This window comes from Andrographis paniculata, unplaced genomic scaffold, assembly GCF_009805555.1.
Source record: "Andrographis paniculata isolate CXL003 unplaced genomic scaffold, ASM980555v1 Contig52END, whole genome shotgun sequence".
Classification (NCBI taxonomy): domain Eukaryota; kingdom Viridiplantae; phylum Streptophyta; class Magnoliopsida; order Lamiales; family Acanthaceae; genus Andrographis; species Andrographis paniculata.
The window spans coordinates 4,023,207-4,045,879 of NW_026137587.1; the positions used below are offsets into that span (position 1 = coordinate 4,023,207).

The window sequence follows — 22,673 nt, forward strand, 5'->3', positions numbered from 1 at the left end:
AGTATATTTGACCTGAGACATATATGATATCCATCATAATTATCAAAAATATCAAGATACAAGAAATGTCAAAGGTGACCAACGCTCGTATTATCAAATTACTATTGTAGTAGTACTATAAGTCATATATATCAAACTAATTATTCTATTGAGGATCATATCACCACTATAGAGGGGCAAAATAAAATTTAAAAAAAATTCTAATAGATAAACAGAGTCATGTGAACTAAAAGTAAAAATAAACTAAAAAAAGAGTTAAGCTTTGACAAACCAAAGACGTTGTCACTTGTGCTTATTTTAAATCATAAAGAACATGTTGCAACTTGCAAACTTCAGAGAAAGTGTAGAACTGAATGTAATATCGTATAAACATTGTCAAAAAGATCAACAAAGAGAAAATTGTTCTTAACATCCTACAATAATAAAAATCACTTACAAAAAACTACACCAATTATACAAACAAAAGAGATAAGACACGTGATAGAAGTAAAACTCTACTTATAATTAATCCTATATAATTGTAAGTAGTCTTTTGCGGCTAACCAAATCTTGTAACACTCAACAAATTCATCAAAGCTAGTTTGATCTTCAAAATCCATTTGCAAGTGTTTTTACTATTATACAGGTCAACTAATTCCGATGTATGAGTTTGCAAAATTTATCCATTATTCAAAAATATTTTCCTTTTTCTACAAACTTCAATTAATTTCATTACAACTTCAAATTATTTCTCAGTTACACCTATTTTATTTTAGTTTAGTTTCGATTTGTATTTTATTTTATTTTTTGAAAAGGGAAAAAAGTTTGCTTTTGTATAAGATTTAAATTAATATATATTGAATATAATATAAATATACAAAATGCTACAATAATAACATAAAACACACAAACTAATGCAAGTGTTATTCATATTCGAACTTTGTATTCAACACTATATTTTACTACATCAACATATTCTAAATTTCTATTCTAACACATGCTCCAAACATTTCTAAACGTCTACACTCTGTTACCTATACACTTTTTAACAGTATTCATCAACAATAATAATAATAAATATTTTTTAAAAAAAATTAAATCAAATACCTAACTTTTTTCTATTTCCAAAACTTTTCCCAACCTCAAAAACCCATTTTTTTAAAAGCACCTATAGTTCATATAAGTTTAAATCAAGTACGATTCTGCGAGCGGAGCATCAAAACCAGCTCAAATTAGTTCTATCAAAACCTCATGGCATAGCCCGAAAATGACATACATAAATAGTAAAAATCCGATAAATGTTCGCGAGAAGAACCCTACCCGCAAAACGCCATTAGAAGACGATGCTCGCAATTCTTTCCCTACATTCGAGCGCAAAACCACAATTAATTAGACCACATGGTACTAGGGGAAAAAGATGCAAGAAAAAAAAAAGGCGCTAATTCGAGGCCATGCGCTGTCTTAAATCTCCGAGGGGTCCATGGCCTTTTTCCACAAACTTACGATTGTTTTCGCACGTGCACTGACTAACGTTGAGATTGGCGCCACAGTTGAAGCACAGCCCTTTGCAGTTCGGGTTGCAGACTGCGCTGATTGTGATCTCAACGTGTATGAGGTCTCGTATGTTTTTCGAAATGTCGATTCTTTTTTCTTCTTGAGGGAAGTACAGCTGGTCCTCTATGTCGATCAAGGCTTCCTCGTCGGTCCCATCCTCTGTCTTGAAATTCTTGGATTTGTTGTCCCCAAATATCGTTCCCATGTCTATGATCTCGGGTTCTTGAACAGGCTGTTCGTGTAGTAGGAGTGAGAAATCGGAGTAGACGCCCTGAGCAGCCGGCTCACCACACCTGTAGACATAGAGATGTTAATCGAAAACGTGGCAGAATTATTGCAACATGGCTAGGCTCAAATGCATCCCATGTTGTCCAAAATTGTCGTCCGGAGTTCAGCCTAATCATGTGCGATGGATTGAATTTCACATGACGAATATAATTCTACAGCAACCCTCAACACCCGAGGCACTAGCTTCCCATGTTATCGGTTTACATTATGTCTAGCACTATCACAACCCAGACAAATCCGGATAACCTTAGCCCGCGAAGTGCCCCTCGATTGTTCTTCTAACATGGCGCCGCAGGTGAGAGTCCAGGTTATTGCTATTCATCACTATTTATATAAGAGCTTTCGATTTATCCTAAACTACTGAGCTCCATTAAGGTTTTCTTCAATCTTTCGACATGTCTAGAACATCGAACTACAATTTTACAAATCCCCTGTCGAATTTCAGACAAAAATGGTGTCTACCTCAAACAATCAAAACTAAGGATAAACAACACAACACAAGTTGCAATAACAAAGACGCAATCTCATCATATCCAACAAATTAAAGCACCAATTTTCACAAACAACATTCAAAGACATCAATCAGACCAAGAGAATTAGGGTTAAGGTATAATTTTGTTCTTACCTATTGCAATCCAGACCAAGAACAGTTCGGACAATCCCATCCAGCCTCAATCTCTGTCTCCTCCGATCGACATCCACCGAAATCAACACCGGCGTCCCGTCGGGATATTCCTTCACTGACTTGACGACACGCAGGCCCATGTCGGAAGCCCGACTCCTCGACGCCGCCGACGAGACCTTCCCTAACCCTAGCCGCTCCAGGGTCGTGCAGTACTCCAAATGCGACGTGCTTGCGTCCCTTTCGTACACAATTGCGCCTTCCCAGGGACTCCCCGACTCATCCTCGCCGTCAATTTCGATTTCCCAGTCGAAATCGCCGTCGCCGCCGTCGGGGAGACTTCGGAGCTTCAAAATGGATCGATTTCGCAAGATTGCAGTTTTGAGGCTGTCCAATTTGAATCCTCTGTAAGATTCTTTCACTTTTTTACAGGAGCTGAATTGAGCTTGACGAGGAGGGATTGAGATTGGGATTGTCGCAAGCGGCGGGATTGAACGGAGGAGCATTTCGAAGGGTTTATGGCCGCCGGATTTGGGCAGAGATTTATCCAATATTAATTCTTTTTTTTTAAAAAAATAATAATAATAATAAATAAAAGATTAATTCGGACAAAAACAAGAGCCACTTATGAAAAACGTTTTATTCTCTGAAAAGCCCCAAAATCTTATCATCTTTATAACCATCGGTCTCCTTTTCTTACTTACATCGGGAAAGTTTTGACTTGTCGGCGGAATGGAGGCGACGAGGGCTATGTTCCTTCTGCTGATATTTGCTGTTCTTGTCTCGTCATCGCAGTCGGGATCTATTATTCCACGACCTCGTCCTCTGTCTTCCCTGAGGAAAATCAACACTACTACTACTAGTACCCAGGTGGGTATGGAGGAACCAGTTCTTGAGTTAATTTGTCTTAAAATCAACTAGTCTTCTTGTTTGGGTGCAATTAATTGTGAACTGAAATTGGATTAGGGTTTGTTGCAGAATGCAGGCACTTGTTCTTATACAGTGGTGATTAGGACCAGCTGCTCTTCGATTTCCTACACTCGTGACCGGATCAGCCTTGCCTTCGGAGATGCCTATGGAAACCAGGTTTCTAGAAGCTTCTATGTTTTTGGTTTAGTACTTCTGAACTTCTCTTTTGATTGCCAATGGTGTTTGATTTGTTGGAAGATTCTTCTATGGCTTTGGGGATAATTTTCTTTTTGCCCAATTTTTTGACTGCATTAGGGTTTTGTCTGCTCAGGACATTCTGTATTGTTATCTTTGTGAAAGCTGTCTTACACTTGAATGAGAGCTTACGTTGTGACATGAATTTGGGGTAAAACTGTCGATGGAGATTATATATAGTTATGTTTTTGTTAGCCAGGTTGCTTAAAACAGAGCACTTTTGTTTGGATATTAGGATTTTTCGCCTTCCAAATTTGACACATTGTTTGGGAATGGTTGGGAAGTTGTTAGTCCGTGTTCTATTATCGAATTTTTGAGGTTTGGAATCATCTGTTTAGATCATATGTTTTAGACAAGCCATTTTTGTAGATCATTCGACGCTCGTTCAGTCTACATTATTTGTTAGGACATGCTAGAATGGTTGTTCTTCGGGTTATTGTACATATGACTAAATCAAATGGACTATAACTAGTGATATATGCACGTGCGTTTAGATATGTTTTGGAAGTGTTTATAATTTTTGAATTGGTTTCGAAATAATAGAAAGTTAAATAGAAATAGTTGTTGGATGCGGCATAAATGAATATTGGATGTGACGTTTTGCGAGTGTGTTTCTTTTGATTTGGTTTAGAAAATTTTTGTTTGAATTTGATATTAAAATAATGTATCATGAGATATTTTGCGATAAGTAAAAGTGTATTTTTTCGAAAAATGTAAAGTCCAAATAGAAGAAAATTGGGGTAAAAAAAAAAAAAAAAACTTGTCTTGTTGGACTTAGTTTGTAGGATATTAGATTCGGCCGGGGTTTACCCGGTGCGCAATTTTGGGTAGCGGCTACCGTTCCCACGCTATAAAAAAAAATAAAAATTACTTATCGTGTGTTCTTACACATTTCCGAGAAAACATATATTCCAAAATGAATTAATATATTACACACTCATTATTTTTATATTAATTACGCAATTCTTTATATCTCATAAAAATAATTTTACTAAACAAACACACCTTTATAATCAACTTGTGCAAGCTTCTTATACTTTAAAAGTATTGCACATAAATCCTGGGAAGGGAAGAATTGCTTTTAATTTCAATTGCACATGTTCTGTTTGGTTGTGTTTCTTTTCCTAAAATCAAGAAATGATTTAGCCTTATTTTAGTATTCGATTTTAGTTCAATTCGGTTGTATATTAATTTGGGTGTATTTGATTTAATTGCTTCCGCTATTAATTGATTTGTATTTTATATATGAGGTATTGTTCGATAATTCAAAAGGATCCGGAAATAATCACAACAGGAATTTTGTATAAAATTTATGAAAACACAAAAAAGTTTCACCAAATTTTTAGGAGATTTTATTCAATATATTTTAAAACACGAGTAAGTCTCATGTAGTTTCTCCGATGACTGATACAAAATACTAAAATCAAACTACAAAGAACAGAGTTTTTGTTTTTAATCGATATTAGCGAAGTTGGGTAAGTCACGAGGCTATTGCAACTGTTGTCCGTTGTTTTAATTAAGGTTGTTCGTCCTTTAATTTGTAGGTTTATGTGCCGAGGCTGGATGATCCGCGATCGAGGACATTCGAGCGCTGCTCCACAGATACATTCGATATATACGGACCGTGTACCTATCAGATATGCTATGTGTATCTCTACCGGCAGGGTTATGACGGATGGATTCCTTACGACGTAACCATCTACGGATACAACACGAACCCCGTTTCCTTCTATTACAATGTAAGGATGCCTAGAGATATCTGGTACGGATTCGACCACTGCTATTATGGCGCCCGATCTGGTTCGGCCGCCGTGAAGTAAGCCCTCTTATGTTCAGCTTCTAGAATAATGAGACGCATTTATTAGCTGCTAGAATAATGAGGGATCGATGATCTAGATCGATTGTACTAGGTTTGTGTTGAAGATGATGTTGCTTGTGTATGTAGTTTTATTACGACCTTCTTGTTGAAGATGATGTTGCCTGTGTATGTAGTTTTATTACGACGTTGTTGTCTCTTGATATCGAAATAATGGCAACAATACACGAATGAATGTCGTAATAGGTTTAGACAGAGGTTTTTGGAAGTTTAGAATTACGAAGATAATTTAAAATTGGATATTTAATGTAAGGTTATTGTTACAGCATATAAAACAGGACATGAAGTATAAATCGGACAATACAAAATATATGTTAATATAATACAAATATATATATATATGACAATAGTTCGCATATCATATTATTATAAAATGTGTTGCTAAACTATGAGTTTGCTTATCCATCAAAATTTCTGTATCGCAATTTCCAATATATATATATATATATGTAATATATAATTTATTTATTTTCAAAAAATCAATACTTAATACAAAATATTATTTTGTATATTTCTGACAAATTACTGATACCTGGTACACTTAACAAACAAACCCTATATTTGAAGTGGCGGGCATGGTAACCTCTTCCTTATTGTAATATTCTTCGGAAAAAAAACAAAATATATATTTGATATAAGTCTTTTTATTTTATTTTTTAAAGTTGCTTTAATGAATAATGTAAAATTTTTCAAATGTGTATATGGAATGTCACCTTAATATCCTAAATGAGATGTGGATTAAAATTCAAACACTTCATATTTGGATTTGAGATTAGTGTTTGCAAATAGTAAAAATTTAAATAAAAATAAATTCCAATACCATATGAAGAGTGCTTATATTCCCATCAATCTTTTTTAAAATTGTTGAAACCATTTTATTTAAAATTTCAAATGGGCCAAAATCAAATGGATCGAGCCCAGCCCGATTTTTCTAAATAATATGAAGTAATGGGAAAATAATTCCATACATAACTTATTTACAATAATCTTCTTTGTTACATTTGTCATTTTCTTTTCAATTTTTATTATAACAAAATTTATTATTTTTAATAAGAATTATATTTATTAAAATTTATTACATTTTTCAAGAATTACTTTCAACAAAAATTTTTAAAAAATTAAATACTATTAGATTTTTCTTGAAATTTTAAAAATTTAATATAAATTATCTATTAATATATTTAAAATTTATTAATCAATTCTCACGCTTCATTTATCACACTTTAAATTTCTTTTTTTTTTTTTTACTTTTTTCATTTCAATTCAATGAAATTGCTAATGAAAATAATAATAATTTGAATCAGTTCTTAAATCAAACCATTGGAAATAGAAATTATTTATATATTGTTTATATATATATATTATTATATAACAAAATATAGAAATGAATAAATTATTATGGATTGGTAAATGTAATGAATTTAAGGTGATTTACTATAACGGTGATAAATGAAATGATTTGAATATTGAAATGAATACTATAAGGATGAAAGAGATATAGAAAATAATTATTATAACAGATGCTCTAATTTATCTATTTCTTTATTTGAGAATCTTAAGTATTTGTTTTGTATTTTAATATTTTTTATATGAAAAATACGGGGAATTATATAAGTAATATAAAAATAAAGAGTTTGTGTAATATATTAATTTTTTAAAAAATATATTTACAAATTTATTAAAAGAATAAAGTCTATGTATCTTTGAGTGTAGATTTTAAGATTGAACATAATATTTTGCAAATGAAACTATTTGGAAAAGTCACTCTAAGCTTGGTCACCCCTTGCGGGCTTAGATGTATTTTCTCCGTCCGAATGAATTTACTTAATTTTTTCATTTTGATTGGATACGAATCAACTTTTTTTTTTCTTAGTATTTGTATTTTTATATAACTTTTAAAAAATTATAATTTATATATTTATTACAAAAATGTTATTGTTGTTATTAAACTAATTTATTCTTTTAATTAGTAAATTTGACTATTACACTATAACAAAAAATTATTTTTGTAACAAAATTTTTTGTTCTCTAAATTTATTTTTTCTGTTACTAATGACATTAGAGACTAAATTAAGAATGGAATTACGTTAGCTACGTGAACTTTATAGACGAAATTGTGTTACAAATATATTATTTTTTTGTAGTGTTAATATACTTTCTCAAATCCCATTCATTCACTACAAAAAAATAATATATTTGTAACGGAATTCCGTCCCTAAAGTTCACGTAGCCAACGTAATTCCATTTTTAATTCCGTGTCTAATGTCATTAGTAACGGAAAAAGTTGATTTAGCGACAAAAAATTTTGTTACAAAAATAATTTTTTCTTATAGTGATTAACCCTCTACGAAGAAATAAAAATAAAAATAATTGTATTTATTTTAAAGTTTTGTATGATTCAATATACTATTTCTTAATAAATAATTTTTATACAATTTTGGGTTTGTTTGATTTTGGTTTTAATTTGAGTTTTCACTCAAATATTATTTTGATGTAATAGTTTATAAACAAAATATAAAAATAGTAAAAAAAAAAAAAAAAAAAAGCAATATATATGTATATATAATTAATTATACAAACACAAGTTATTTTATCAGTTCAAAACTGATATTGGTTGTAAGTATACATTCTTTCTGATATCATATTAAGTGATCATCTCATATAAAAAGTTAAATTTGAAGGGACATGTTTATTTATATACATTTATTATGGAAGTTAACCAACAATTTGATAGTTTTCCTTTTTTTTTTTTTTTTTTTTTGTAAAAACATAGGTCACGGCTCATTTTAATAAATGTAAAAGTAAATAGTTGATTATTTATTTATTTTATTCAAATAAAACTATTTAAGATATTTTATCCGTCTTATTTGTATAACATTTACATAATTAAATACGTATTCACAATCAGCTTTGGATGAAGAGAATACTTTGTGCAGATTTTAATCTAATAAAAAAAATCACACAATAAACGATACATTAGGTCTTTTGTGTATTTATAAGAAAATATAGTTTATTATACAATTTATTTTGAAAACATTTGTAAAAATATTAAGAAACATCAATTCAACAATTCTCATAACACAATATTAGACTCATTAAAAATTTCCAAAACTTATAATTAATTATATATACATATATATATAGTAACAAAACTAGCATCTAAATCATGGGAGGGCCAAAATGTTACTATAATTTATATAATATTTAGCTAATAAATTTAAATAAATAATAATGATATAATTATATATGAATTTAGATAGTTTTGGAGGAGAGACAAATTGTATATAAATACATAAAAATTAATATTTTTAATTTGACTTGGGATTCAGCCCTAGTGTAGTTCCGTCACTGTATATATATCGCTGTTTAAAAAACAAAAAAAATTCACACTGCAGCAATAAGGAAAGCAAATTCTCTCTAATTTTAAATTTACCAAATATATATATATATATATAAAATAAAGAGTAATAAAAGTAACATAACCAAAATCCAATAGTCAAAGTATAAAAATTATAAATATTTTCCTATTTAAACAGAGATTAAACCATAGTATTAATTTAATGAACAATATCTACGTTTATTATAGAAAATAGAAATACCAAATTATCATAATGCATGCAATAAAGTTTACTAATGAGCCAAATCTTTACTAATTGACATTTTGACCAAAGCCTGATTTATATTTCATGTATCTACCATTAATTTTTACCATATATATTTTTGTTTGATTTGATTGTTATTTGAAATTGATTTAAAATGGAATATTGATTTAAGTTTGTTTTTCAATAATATTTTAATATAATATTTCATGAGAGAAAATAATACTCCCTCTATCCCATAATTAGGTGTCTATTTGTTTTTTATATGAAGTTTTAGAAATATTAGTATTATATTGGGATATAGTAGAAATAAAGTTGAAATGACTAAAATAATCTTATTAGTATGGTGTGATATAAAGATAATGACATTTATGTAATATATTGTAATAAAGTTGAAATGGCTCGGTCGTGTCTCGAGTTTACGTGAATCTATTGTCATCCTATAAAATTATTGATATTTTTTTTAATTTATATTAATAATGAATTAGAGGTTTAATTTGTCAAATAAATAAAATTTATAAGAGGACAATTATATCATTTAGAATATAAAAAATCCAAATCCACGAAATATAAATCTCACCATATTTTACCAACCAAACATAATATGAGATTCCAAATCCTAAATATAATAAATCCCATCGCATATAAATACTAATGTAAAATCTCAATCTCACCAAAAAAGTCCATGAACCAAACAGCCCCTAAGGGTATTTGTAACGTTAGATAGATAGTACAGTTACTATAAAAAAAATAATAAAAAAATAAAGAAATGAATATTTTGTTACGTAACGGATTAAAATACTTAATAATTTCATATAATATTTTGTAAGAAAAATATTTAAATAATAATAATTATATACTCCCCCTTTTCTATCTCAATTATTTTATTAAAATTTTTAATGGGGACAGCACCTATAATCTTTTAATTATTTTTTTATTTTAAATAAAATAATAATTATATAATTTTATTTTTTTTTATATTCTATAAACTATTTTGTATTAATTGTGTAAAAAATATATATATTTTTTTGTTTTATATATTTATTTTCTCTAATAAATGCTATTCATATTAAATATATTTTTTATTAAATAAATAGTTTTTTACATATTCTAATATATTTTAAATTTATTTTTAATCACTGCAAATAGTAATATATTATAATCCAATATATAACTAATTAAGATTTTATTATTCAATATAAACTAACTTTCAAATATGCTAATTTACATTGTAAATTAGTTTTTCATGTAACGTTAGATGAAAATACACTTATCAAAATAGTTTCTATAATTTCTTTGAATTTGTTAGTTTTCTAGTTCAAATCTAAAGTATTTTTTCAATAATAATATACTCTCTTTGTCCGTATTCAATATTCATCGACAGTTTTTTGATCGAACTTGTCACATAATACTTGTTTAGGGTGAATTTTCCGACCAAGGTAATTTACAAACTATTGCATTTCATCCATTATTTACCCAATACTACATGTAAGTTTCCATATATTATCGAATGGTGGCGGTCGGGTTACTGATTTTGACCAAATTATTAAACCAACTTAGTGATTAGACAATCATTACAAGTCATATAATATATTATTTAGTTAGTACATTAACGTGAAATAATTAGTAAATTATTATTAGACAAATAGCATATGTAGTGTTATATAGAAATGTATGTTGTGTGGATTATATTTCGTGCTAAAATCAGTATATATTGTGTTAAATGCAATTACATAATGTGTTATGCTATATATTTTATTAGCATTCGCTACGTGAAATAATTAACAATTTATTACCAGACAAATAACATATGTTGTGTCATATAGAAATATGTGTTTTGTGGCGTGTTGAAATCATTATATTGTGCTAAATGCAATTATATAATGCGTTATGCTATATATTTTATTAGGATTTGTTATATGAGTTATATATTATATTGTATTATATAATTTGTTTATTATACTATAATGCTAAAATAAAAAACTTATTGTACTAAAATAATAATTATATTTTACTATATATAATTATATAATTTGCTATTAAAATATTTTCTATATATTACATTAATATGTTCTATTTTTTTATAAATATTTTTCTATCCAGCCAGAAAGCATACAGTTATTTTTGTTGTCATCACTAAAAAAAATATATTTGTAACAGAATTACGTCCCTAAAGTTCACGTAGCTAACGTAATGGAAAGTAGATTTAGAGACAAAACAGTTTTGTTACAAAAATGATTTTTTATTGTAGTGCATTATACTTAACATTAAAATATCATTATAATTTTATTATTTACTTTCCACAATTATCATTGTATTTGTATTATAAAAGAGATATATTTATTGTTTTCTCTCAGTCTAGAACTATAATTTTATATGTGCTAAACATGATATTTAAATAATATTGATATTTTATTGACATTTATTTAGTAATAATAATACTAAAGTATGAGTAATTTTATAATCATATAGGATATGTTTCTTGAGGGGAGTTTGGAGAAAATTGGGTTTGGATTTGATTTTTATTTGAATTTTGGGATGAGTTTGGATTTTATTGTTTCTTTTGTGTTTGGGTTTGGTCGGGGTTTGGGGAGTTTTGATGTGTATTGATTTGATGGATAATGAATAAAATAATATAAATGTATATTAAATTTAATTGATAAAATTTATATTGTATAATTTGATTATAAATTTATATTATACTCAATATATATATATATTTAAATTTTTATTTATTTGTATTATAAAAAATTTATTTTTTACAAAATGACATATATTGTATATATATATTTTTCATTTAATTATAATAAATATTAAATAAAATTGTAATTTCAAAAAAATAAAAAATAAAAATAGGGGGTTTCGCGTCCATTTTACTGTGCACACAGTAATTTCACAGTAAAATGGGGCCAAACCCCCTTGGAGAAACATACTCATAATTATTTATGAAAATGAAATTATTGTATTCGAACCGAAAAATTAATAATTAATATTAAAAAATTAATACGAAAAAACAACGGTATACTTTTAGCCGGACGGAGGTAATATTTCCTAATTGAATCAAAATATATTGTGCTAAAATTAAATTTATATTTTTACTAAATATAATTATATAATTTGCTACTAAAATATCATTATATATTATATTATCATATATATATATATATTTGATAATATAATTAATATAAAATAATGATTTTCCTTTTATCTTATATAGGGAGAGGGAAACAAAAATATACTATAAATAAATACAAACATGAATTCTTAATAAAAACTAAATCATATATATTAATATTCAGAATCATCAGTTGATCTTTGCACACTTCTGTAAAGATCCTTATTTCCTTTTCCAAATTATTATTTCCCTTTTCATATGCTTCACTTTCTATTCCCATGGACGACCCCCCCCCCACCCCACCCCACCCCCATATATATATATATATATATATATATATATATATGCTGAACATATCCTCTTCATCAGCAGTCATCGACTCTTACACAGCAAAAACCAGAAGAAGCTGACAGGAAATTTTCTTACATCTGCATTATGGTATACCACATTCCTTAATACATCTTCGTTTCTAATACAATGCAGCCAAAAAATTAACTTAGTTCGCTACATACATATAGATATATATACATATATCTATATATATTGGTTATAAAACCCTTTCTCAAGTATAATTTTCTGTTTTTATGTTTTCATTACTGCAGGAGTATTTTGCCCTAATTTTAGTGGCTGTCTTAGCACTACTTACCTCCGGCGTCGCCGCCTATCGGCCTTTCGCCATTGCGGATCGGAGGCGAGGTCGCTACGATGTCTCGGCATTCGGCGCCGTCGGAAATGGACGAACTGATGATGCCAAAGTAAGTATGAATTTAATTTGATGCAAAAATTTTGTTGCACATCCTTACAACCTTATAAACTACAAATATATATATATATATATATTGTTTACTTAAATTGTAATAAATTTTTACAGGCCTTTGGTGCTGCTTGGAAGGCAGCTTGTGAAGCAAAAACGAGTACTGTGAAAATTATTGTCCCTGCTAGGAAATCTTTCTTACTATCTCCAATTGAATTCTTTGGCCCTTGCAAACCCTCTAAAATAAATTTCTTGGTGAGCAATAAATTTATAATTTTGGTGATATTATTTTTGAGAAAATTATGTCAATGCAATCTATTGTAGTTTCATAAAATTGATTTTCTTCTAAAAGAGTGCATATAATCTTTCCATAGATATCGGGCACGATTTTGGCGCCGCAAAAGAGCGCGTACGGCAACTCCTACGATACATGGCTACACTTCTCTGGGATCGATGGGCTTGTAGTTGATGGAAATAGCCGAGGAACTATCGATGGTCGCGGAAAATCTTGGTGGAGAAAGGTTCAAAGATTTATTATTCTATATATATATGTATTATTTCGATGATTTATTTATAGAAATATATTCTAAGGTTTATGTGTGTTGATAGACTATAGATTTGTTATGCTGAAATTTTTAGGTGAGATGATCATTTAATATTTTTTTGTTTTAATTATAATAGGATTCGAAGGATGTTCAGCGACCTACGGTAATGAGTAGTAAAATTGTTATTACATATTAGTTTTCGATTCTTTATGTACTAATCGCCCCTTGTCCTAATTAAAAAAATCGACATTATATTTATTTTGAAGGCGTTGCGATTTGATCATTGCAATAATCTTATTGTCAAGAGATTGATCCACAAGAATAGCCAAAGGAACCATGTTTCAATAGATGGTTGTAATAATGTCGAGATAGCAAATCTAAGCATCCAAGCCCCGGGGAATAGTCCCAACACCGATGGAATCGATATTAGTAGCTCCACATATCTTAACATCCATGATAGCGACATGAGCACCGGTAATGAAAACCTAGTACATTGTTCTATCTTCATGTAATGAACTCATAAAATACATTCTAACAACCTATACGTATATTGTATGTATAATAGGTGACGATTGCATCGCCATCAACGGAGGAACCTCGAATGTCAACATAACTAAGATAAATTGCGGCCCGGGACATGGAATTAGGTTACATTAATTTTGTTTGTTCGTCGTAATTAATTTTTCCTTAGCATTATTTTTCAGACAACTGATTCAAGCATCAATCTTTTATCATTAGCATTGGAAGCTTAGGCAAGAATGGGAGGCACGACGAAGTATCCGGTATTAGGGTTACGGGCTGCACCTTTACAAAAACTCAGAATGGAGTGAGAATCAAGACATGGCAGGTAAGAAATTTTGGCTACCTACGAATTATGTGCTGATTTATTAAGTTAATCAGTATGTGCTGATTAAATCTTGACCGTTGAAAATTAATATAACGATTAATCTAACTGTTGAAGTTTGTTTTATGATGTCTTAGGTTTGTTATTCTCGTCTGAGAAAAAAATAAATTATGAAACATATACTTCTTCTATTTAATTATTAACTAAATTTATAAAATTATTCCTAAATATTTTTATTTTATCTCATTTTCAATAAATCATATGGGTGTATTTGTTTGTGGGTTTGGATTTTTGAATAGTTAGGTTGAATTTGAATAGTTGTTTAACGTGATATATACAGAGGTTGATGTGATATTTTGAATGTGAAATAAATTTGTAGTATAATATAAAAGAGAAAATTAATTGCTCGATTTAATATTTTTGAAGGAAAAAAAAAATATGAATAGTAAAAACGTGTGGTAAAATACACAAAAGAACACAACCATATTTTTCTTAATTTTCGTGTCGGATTCTGAGCTATTTTTATTGTACTTTTGATGTATAATTTATTCATAGTGAAATTTCTGTTTGGCAAAATCCAAACATAAAAAAATTTACATCGAACTGAGTATTCAATTTTTTAAAAATTTGATATTATTAATTTTCTTTCATTCTTGTAACATTTCGCGACAAACCCTAAAATTTTCACACAGGGAGGCTCCGGATACGCAAAGGACATTACTTTTGCGGACTCAGTATTCAAGCTAGCCGGTAATCCGGTCATAATCGACCAGTATTATTGTCCCAATAGCAATCGATGTCCTGAGAAGGTAGTATTCAATTTGATGCATGTCGTAACCTCACAAAATTAATTTCTATCTTACATAATTTATTTATATCTTCAATCTTGAAACCCTAATTGTGGTGTTTTCAGGCATCTGCTGTGAAGATCAGCGGTGTGAAGTACTTAGGGCTTCGGGGGACATCGGTGGCGAAGGATGGCGCGATCCAGCTGATGTGCAGCCGGACAGTTTCATGCGACGACATTGTTGTGGACAATGTGGACATAAAACCAGCAAGTTGGGGAATCCCTAATACAGCCAAATGTACCAATGTATATGGAGAACAAAGATTGGCATACCCTAGTGTGACTTGCTTGCGAAAAATAAATGACTAAATTTAGTGTGTTGGATCTTTTTTTTTTATTTTTTTTGGGTATTTTTGTTTTAGGAATGATTTTTTTTTTTTTATAGGAATGGTTGTAGACATGAATGGTGGTCTGTCTGGTTGATGTATTTTTCGCCGTGAGGGTTAGGGTTTTTTTCTCTCTCTCTAGATGTGTATAATTGAATAAAATTTAACTTGTGATTATATATAGTCGATGGCTTTATATGTATATATATAATTTTAATTTATGTAGTTTGGATATATGGAACAAAAGATATGGTTAGAATTAGTTGGGGTTTAACAGATATTTTCTAATCTAATTACAAGGAATACTAATGAGTTGGTTCATTTAATTAAGGGTTGCTATTATTATTATTATTAAATAAAAAATTACATCTAAATATTTTATTTTTCATAAACAAATTCTTGTTTTAGTTAAAATGAATTATCTTTAGTGGGATAAATTAGTATATAAAAAATATGGCGGCGACTACTGTGTTGAACTTTAAAATTCAGGATTATTCTGACAGCACACTGCAGCACACAGTATTACTACCAGCAGAGCACTGTATGTATTCATATAATACAAATACAATACATAAATTACCAACGCATGCTATAGTCTTATAGAACATAAACAATATTTGGTTTCAGCACACCACATACTGTTATACAACACACTTGTAATTATGAACCAACAACACAAATATAACACATAAAGTAATAACACACGCTATAGTCCTACACAATATAAATAATAGTTCATTTCAGCACAACGTATACTTTTATACAACACATTTATAACACTTATAATTATTAACCAACAACACATGTCTTTATTATATACCACACAATAAAACAACTGTGTGTTATTTGTATATATTACGGGTGCTAATTTGAAAAATCGGCACAGTGCTGATTTCTTCAATTTAACACCCTAACCGTTCTAAAAATATATATATAATATTATGAAATTAAGGGTAAGAATATATATATAATAAAATGTTAATCAAAAAATTATATAGAAGACTAAAAAAAGAACATGTAGTTCAAAATAAATCATATGTTTATAAGTAGAGATGATAATAATTCTAATCGAAGTCGTTTATAAATACAATAACCAATAAATCTCTAAATAAATAAATAACACCTTATTACACCTTATTACCTTATCTGGTCACCATTGCACCCTTTTTGGTGTGTGTTTGGCATTTTTCTGCACCACTATAAAAAAAAATATATTTCACATTTTTCGATCTTTTATTCTCTTTTAGAAGCGGATCAATATTTAGTAAAATAGTGATAGATTCACTATCGCTAATATTCAAACAATTTAAACTCAAATCATTTAAAATAATTAATTTATATTTTCTAAATATAAATATACAAAAATAATATTATATTATTTTTTTTTTTAATAAAGTGAGTTTGTTAGAAAATAAATTATAATTCGTTGAAAAATAGCATTGGTATTTATAATAATAATAATAATAATAATAATAATAGGGCTTGGCACCATATAACAAACTGTATAAACTTAAATCATAACATCAAATAATGTAATGGATAAAATAAAATTTAAAACAATTGTTTTTGGTTTTGGTCCGCATACACCTTTTTACACTATTACACACTATTTTTTTATTTTCTTCCGTCAAAACCAATCTCATTTTATTCCTTTCATTCCCCAAAATTTGCGCCATTAGATCAGTCACCCTAATTTTTACTTCAGATTATTTTTTTTATCCGCTGAAAAATGAAAAAGTTGATTGTTTTGTAGTTCCGTTTTTGAATTTTTTTATTTAAAATATAAATATTTGTGTCATTAATATAAAAATATATATTGAATATTATTTTTTAAAAAAATATGAAAAATAAATATATTAAGAATTGTCGAAAAAATATGGAAAAACAAACTCTAAGAATTATTCTAATTTTTTTTTTAGATTATTAAAAAAAGTCGGATTACACAAAAAATATATTTTTAAAAAATTATATATCATTATTCTCAAATATTTATATCTTTAATTCACAACATCATATCAATTTATACATTTCATTTTAATTAATTACCCATCAATCAACATATCATTGTTACAAAAACCAACTAACAACCCAACACCAATTCAAATATTTCAATTCAAAATAATAATAATAATAATAATAATAATAATAATAATAAAATATTTCAACTCAAAAATTAGTATGGTGTTGTTTTGACCTGATCAACATATCCATATGATGTTTTATAAAGTAACATACAGTGAGTTATAACATAATATATATTGTATTATAAATATGTTGAGATATATACAAATATATACTAGTCACTTATATAACATATATTGATCCGATTAAATCAACATTATGCTGATTTCACTGAATCAGCCGTTGATCATACCTTTACTTGAATAAACCCAATGATTCGCACAAAGATCCATATAGAAAAATGGAAACTATGAATAAATCTTAAAATTCAACTTTTAATCATTGTGATCTCTAAATTTAAAAAGAATTAGCATACAACTAAAATTGATTAAAACACAAACATACAAATGAATTAAATTGGTCCGAAATTGTAAGACTAAAATTGTAATAAAATTTAATTAATCCATTTTACCCTGATACATGCTTTCATACTTATCCAAAAAAATGGAACTGGATAAATGATTGGTTTTTCACTTTCATATTTGGCTTCGATTTGATTTAATAAATATATTATCCTAAATATTATTTTGAGGATTTTTATATATACAGAATTATATCTTTTGTGATATACATAATAATATAATATTATCGCAAGATTCCTATTAAATTAGGTACAATTTTTTTCCCTAATATGCCAATGAATCAATTTATTGATAATCCAAAAAAAAAAAAAAAAAAAAAAGATTTGGCACTAGACAAAATTGAAATATATTTTTTCTTTTATAGCATTGTCATCATAATTTTGTCACATAAAATTTAAATATTTGAAATTAATGTTAGTCCTATTTATTCACATAATATCGTATAGTGTCTCAAATCATATAATTAATATAATTAAAATAGAAAATATTTCAAACCACAAATAGAAAATCAAATCACAATTATAATCGTATCTAAACACATTTAATTATAATAATCCTACAAATATTGCAAATTTTCCTCTATTAAAATTTGAAATACAGATTTAAATGCCTTTGACTTGATTTCAAAACAATCAAAATTAAAAAAAAAAAAATTACCCAATTATTGCAACTTATTAAAATCAAATAACAAAAATTTATTACAATTTTCCAAATAATAATAAGAATAATCACATTCAAATTTTGTAATATAAATAAGTGCATCTGCAACCCCAATTCTTCACAAATATTTTCTTCGACTATACCATAATTTTTAGTAAAATCTTATGGTATGTAAAAATCTCATCACTATCTTTTTTTATTTTTTTTAATTAATTATTTATTTTTTTTCAAAAAAAATCTGATAATAATTTGTAAAGAAGCAATAATGGATGCTTTCTTCTCGTCCGTACAGGAGTGTGCGTCGCACGTGACTATGTTCTTCGTAGCCCTAATATTAATATCCGCGACGGCGGTCGCTGCCCGGTGGCCGGGTTCGGTAGAGTATCCGTCGTCGGGACAAAATTCATTTGATATCACAAAATTTGGAGCTGTCGGAGATGGTCGAAAAGATAATGCCAAAGTAATTGATTCTTGAAAAACTTTATTTATTTATTTATATATTAAAGTATATAAATATTTTTTTCGTAACAATATTTGTATAGGAATTTAAATCGGCGTGGACAGCAGCATGCGGAGCTGGGTCGAAGAATGCGACGATCGTTGTACCGAGCGGGACATTTTTGGTGTCTTCCATCGAGTTCGAAGGACCTTGTAAATCTAGCAGGGTCATGTTTATGGTGACATTTTTTACGTGTGATATTAAATTATCGAATTATCGATATATATATATATATAAATAGTTGTAAAATTTTTAATTTTTTTTGTTTGTGAAAATTTTTAAATAGATTTCTGGAAAGATTGTGGCGCCTCCAAAAGAAGCATGGAAAGAAAAATCTAGAGATGTGTGGTTGAGATTTCATGAAATTAATGGACTTGTGGTTTCCGGAAATGGAAAGGGGACAATCGATGGTCAGGGCGAGACATGGTGGAAAAAGGTATAAATAATTATAAATATTTATATAAATTGTTATTATTACTCAAGGTTAATGTCCATTTTATTTATTTTTATTTTTTTCTATTTTAATTATAATGATTATTTTGCTACATGTTTTTTTCTTTTTTATTTACCTATCTACTTACTCTAATAAACAACTTATTTTTTTTTAATACCTTTTTTGCTATAATCAAAGTTAAAATTACGTCGATTTTTAAGTTAAATTTATATCTAATTTATTTACGATAAAGAACTTTATTTATCTATAATTTTATTATTTTTATTTTAATAGATAATAATTATTTTCATTAATTTTTATTAATTTCTTAATGAATATTCAATAGTACTTTCATTTTTTTTTAATTTTATTTTATATTAAAATATTATTATCTTTTAATATTAATATTTATAGAAAACTACGTAATTTTAGTGAACGAAAAAAATATTTAATACTCTATAAAGAACTTCTATAATATATTTGATTTGTATTTGTAATTTTATATTATATTTTGTATATAATTTAATACGATATTTTATTTAAAAAAAATAATATATTTTTATTTAAAACGAGTAACTATTGCATAGTATCGAAAAATAAATAATTTTTAAAGAGAATATAGTATACAATTTTCTCTAACATGCCTTCTAACAAATAATATGTTCTATATTTTCCAGGCGTCGGACGACAATTCACGGCCTACTGTAAGAAGCTATTCAAAGTTTCGATCTTTTGTTCATCATATTAAAATCGAAATCCATATTGACAACGTTGTCTCGATTTTTCTTAGGCATTACAATTTTCACATTGCAACAATCTTCAATTACGCGGCCTAAACCATGCAAACAGCCAAAAGAACCATATATCGATAAATGGCTGCCGGGGCGCAGACATTTCGGGTTTGAGCATAACTGCACCGGAGGACAGCCCCAACACCGACGGGATTGACATCAGCAGCTCGACCAACATTTACGTGCGTAGCAGCGTCATTGCAACTGGTAACTATGTCCTAATTTGAATACATAATACGACCCTTTTGGTCGAATATATGTTTTTTAATCTCCCGCCAATTTAATTTGTTGTCCGATGGACATGAAAGGCGACGACTGCATAGCCATAAATAGCGGCAGCTCGGCTATCAACATCACCGGCATAAAATGCGGCCCTGGCCATGGAATTAGGTCGAACATTCTTCTCCATAAAAAAAAAAAAAACAAAAAAAACAAGCACTTATATTTTGTTTGTTGTAAAAATTATCTAAAAATTATATTTATCACTATTCATTTGTAGTACTATTTAACAAAATATTAATTATTTTTTTTTAGAAATAAAAACATGCCATATCACATTAAATACTTATTATTATTTTTTTATTTTTTACAGCATAGGTAGCTTAGGGAAAAACGGACATACTGATCAAGTACAAGGAATTACAGTAGCTCATTGTAGTTTCCGTAGATCCGAAAACGGAGCTCGGATCAAGACATGGCAGGTGAATTTAGCAATTACAATTAGAATTAAATCGAGCTTTCGAATCCCTTACTCGATCGGTTCTTTTTTGCGACAGGGTGGCTCCGGTTTCGCCAAAAACATTGTGTTCTCCGACATAGAATTCGATCGCGTAGAGAATCCGGTCTTAATCGACCAATTTTATTGTCCTCACAAAACATGCCCTGTCAAAGTACCATCAATTTCAAAACATATATTTCTATTAATTTTTTGTAATAAAATCTATCAATGTGCATTGATGATAATTTTTGTCTTACTCTAATTTCATCGACAGCCGTCGGCGGTTAAAATTAGCGACGTGAGATACACGGGGCTGCGTGGGACGACGAATAATAAAGAGGGCAATGCTATCAATTTTAATTGTAGCAAGACGGTGCCGTGCACGGGCATTGTGCTCGAAAACATCAAGATACAATTAGCATCGAATGGAGGCGGCCTAGCGAAGGCGAGCTGCAACAATGCTCAGGTATCGGGGTCGAACGGGTTGACATGCCGTGAGAAAGATTTCGTTATTTAAGTATACTATCGACGATGAGTGACTGGCCACAATTTTTCTTTATTTGTAGAGAAATATGAACTCATTGTGTTTTAAAACCCTTTTCAATCTATTTATATCTGTTAAATTTATTTTTACTTTCCCGATCCTTAGTTAAAATTATGTTATTACTGATTTGGCAAGTATAAGAAATTCAACGGATTATCCTTCATTCCTTGTATATTTTGAATAACAACATTATTAATATTACATACAATTTTTATTATTATGCATTAATTTTCATAAATATATGTTTATTTCATTTTAATGTCTTTTAAAGGTAAAAAGTACATACTATCTTAAAATTCATATCTGAAAGCTTGAATATATATATATATTTTTTTGGTACGAAAATAGTATTTTTCAATCTATTTACATCATTGCTACAGATGAATTTTATATAATTTTTACGCATTTTACTTTAATTCAAAATTTTCATTATTAATCCTATAAAAATTCCAATGCTTCGATTAAAAAAAGTATAAGAATAATATTAAATACTATTCTTTGAATCCATGTGTCAACAAATTTTGAGCTTAGAATTAATCTCCCGAATTAGCATATAATTTTAATCTTTGTGCCAAAAAATTTTCACTGGGGCCAAAAGGAGCCGTTGTGGAAAACTCTTCGTTGGTTATTGGAGATGTTATGGAGAAGACTGGTCATTGCCGGAAAGATTTATTCGTCGGAGAAAACATTGTACAGTTGGTTTGGAGTTTTCTTCTCGCAACTATCAAACAGTCGGAAGATTTGGTTTAGGTTTTGTATTTAATTAATATTTGATCATATGGTTTATGAAAAGAAATTTATATATATATTTTCGGAAAGACAGAGTTTAAATAATAAAATTAAAATAAAAAAAAAATTGGATAAAGAAACACACCCATGCTGTTTGTTTGGTTTCTCTTTATAATTTCATATTTAATTTCAGTGTTATTAGTTTTGAGTTTGGTCTCATATAGTTTGGATTAGTTCAATTGT

At 28.4% G+C, this 22,673-nt stretch overlaps 4 protein-coding genes across 5 annotated transcripts; 3 read left to right on the top strand and 1 right to left on the bottom strand.

Annotated features, from left to right (window-relative positions):
• Nucleotides 1-1,190: 1,190 nt before the first annotated feature.
• LOC127254317 (large ribosomal RNA subunit accumulation protein YCED homolog 1, chloroplastic) lies at nt 1,191-2,995 on the bottom strand. Its single transcript, XM_051279372.1, has 3 exons — nt 2,447-2,995; nt 1,483-1,826; nt 1,191-1,340 (listed from the first exon to the last, which is right to left on the bottom strand). Exons 1-3 carry the CDS (start codon nt 2,947-2,949, stop codon nt 1,207-1,209), a joined length of 981 nt encoding a protein of 326 aa, XP_051135329.1. The 5' UTR covers nt 2,950-2,995; the 3' UTR covers nt 1,191-1,206.
• Nucleotides 2,996-3,101: 106 nt separating this feature from the next.
• On the top strand, nt 3,102-5,610 carry LOC127254319 (embryo-specific protein ATS3B-like). 2 transcript variants are annotated; one of them, XM_051279373.1, is made up of 3 exons: nt 3,102-3,313; nt 3,410-3,529; nt 5,152-5,610. In XM_051279373.1, the coding sequence occupies exons 1-3, from the start codon at nt 3,176-3,178 to the stop codon at nt 5,425-5,427; spliced, it is 534 nt and encodes a 177-aa protein (XP_051135330.1). In that variant the 5' UTR covers nt 3,102-3,175; the 3' UTR covers nt 5,428-5,610. The 2 variants fall into 2 exon arrangements, with proteins under 2 accessions (XP_051135330.1, XP_051135331.1); XM_051279374.1 differs by having other exon boundaries at nt 3,108-3,313; nt 3,422-3,529.
• A 7,171-nt stretch (nt 5,611-12,781) lies between these two features.
• On the top strand, nt 12,782-15,496 carry LOC127254402 (probable polygalacturonase At3g15720). Its single transcript, XM_051279493.1, has 9 exons — nt 12,782-12,952; nt 13,069-13,206; nt 13,326-13,472; nt 13,651-13,659; nt 13,763-13,970; nt 14,062-14,143; nt 14,235-14,343; nt 15,033-15,149; nt 15,254-15,496. Exons 1-9 carry the CDS (start codon nt 12,782-12,784, stop codon nt 15,494-15,496), a joined length of 1,224 nt encoding a protein of 407 aa, XP_051135450.1.
• A 3,485-nt stretch (nt 15,497-18,981) lies between these two features.
• On the top strand, nt 18,982-21,674 carry LOC127254403 (probable polygalacturonase At3g15720). Its single transcript, XM_051279494.1, has 9 exons — nt 18,982-19,176; nt 19,259-19,393; nt 19,502-19,651; nt 20,326-20,352; nt 20,439-20,646; nt 20,748-20,829; nt 21,032-21,140; nt 21,216-21,329; nt 21,432-21,674. Exons 1-9 carry the CDS (start codon nt 18,982-18,984, stop codon nt 21,672-21,674), a joined length of 1,263 nt encoding a protein of 420 aa, XP_051135451.1.
• Nucleotides 21,675-22,673: the final 999 nt, after the last annotated feature.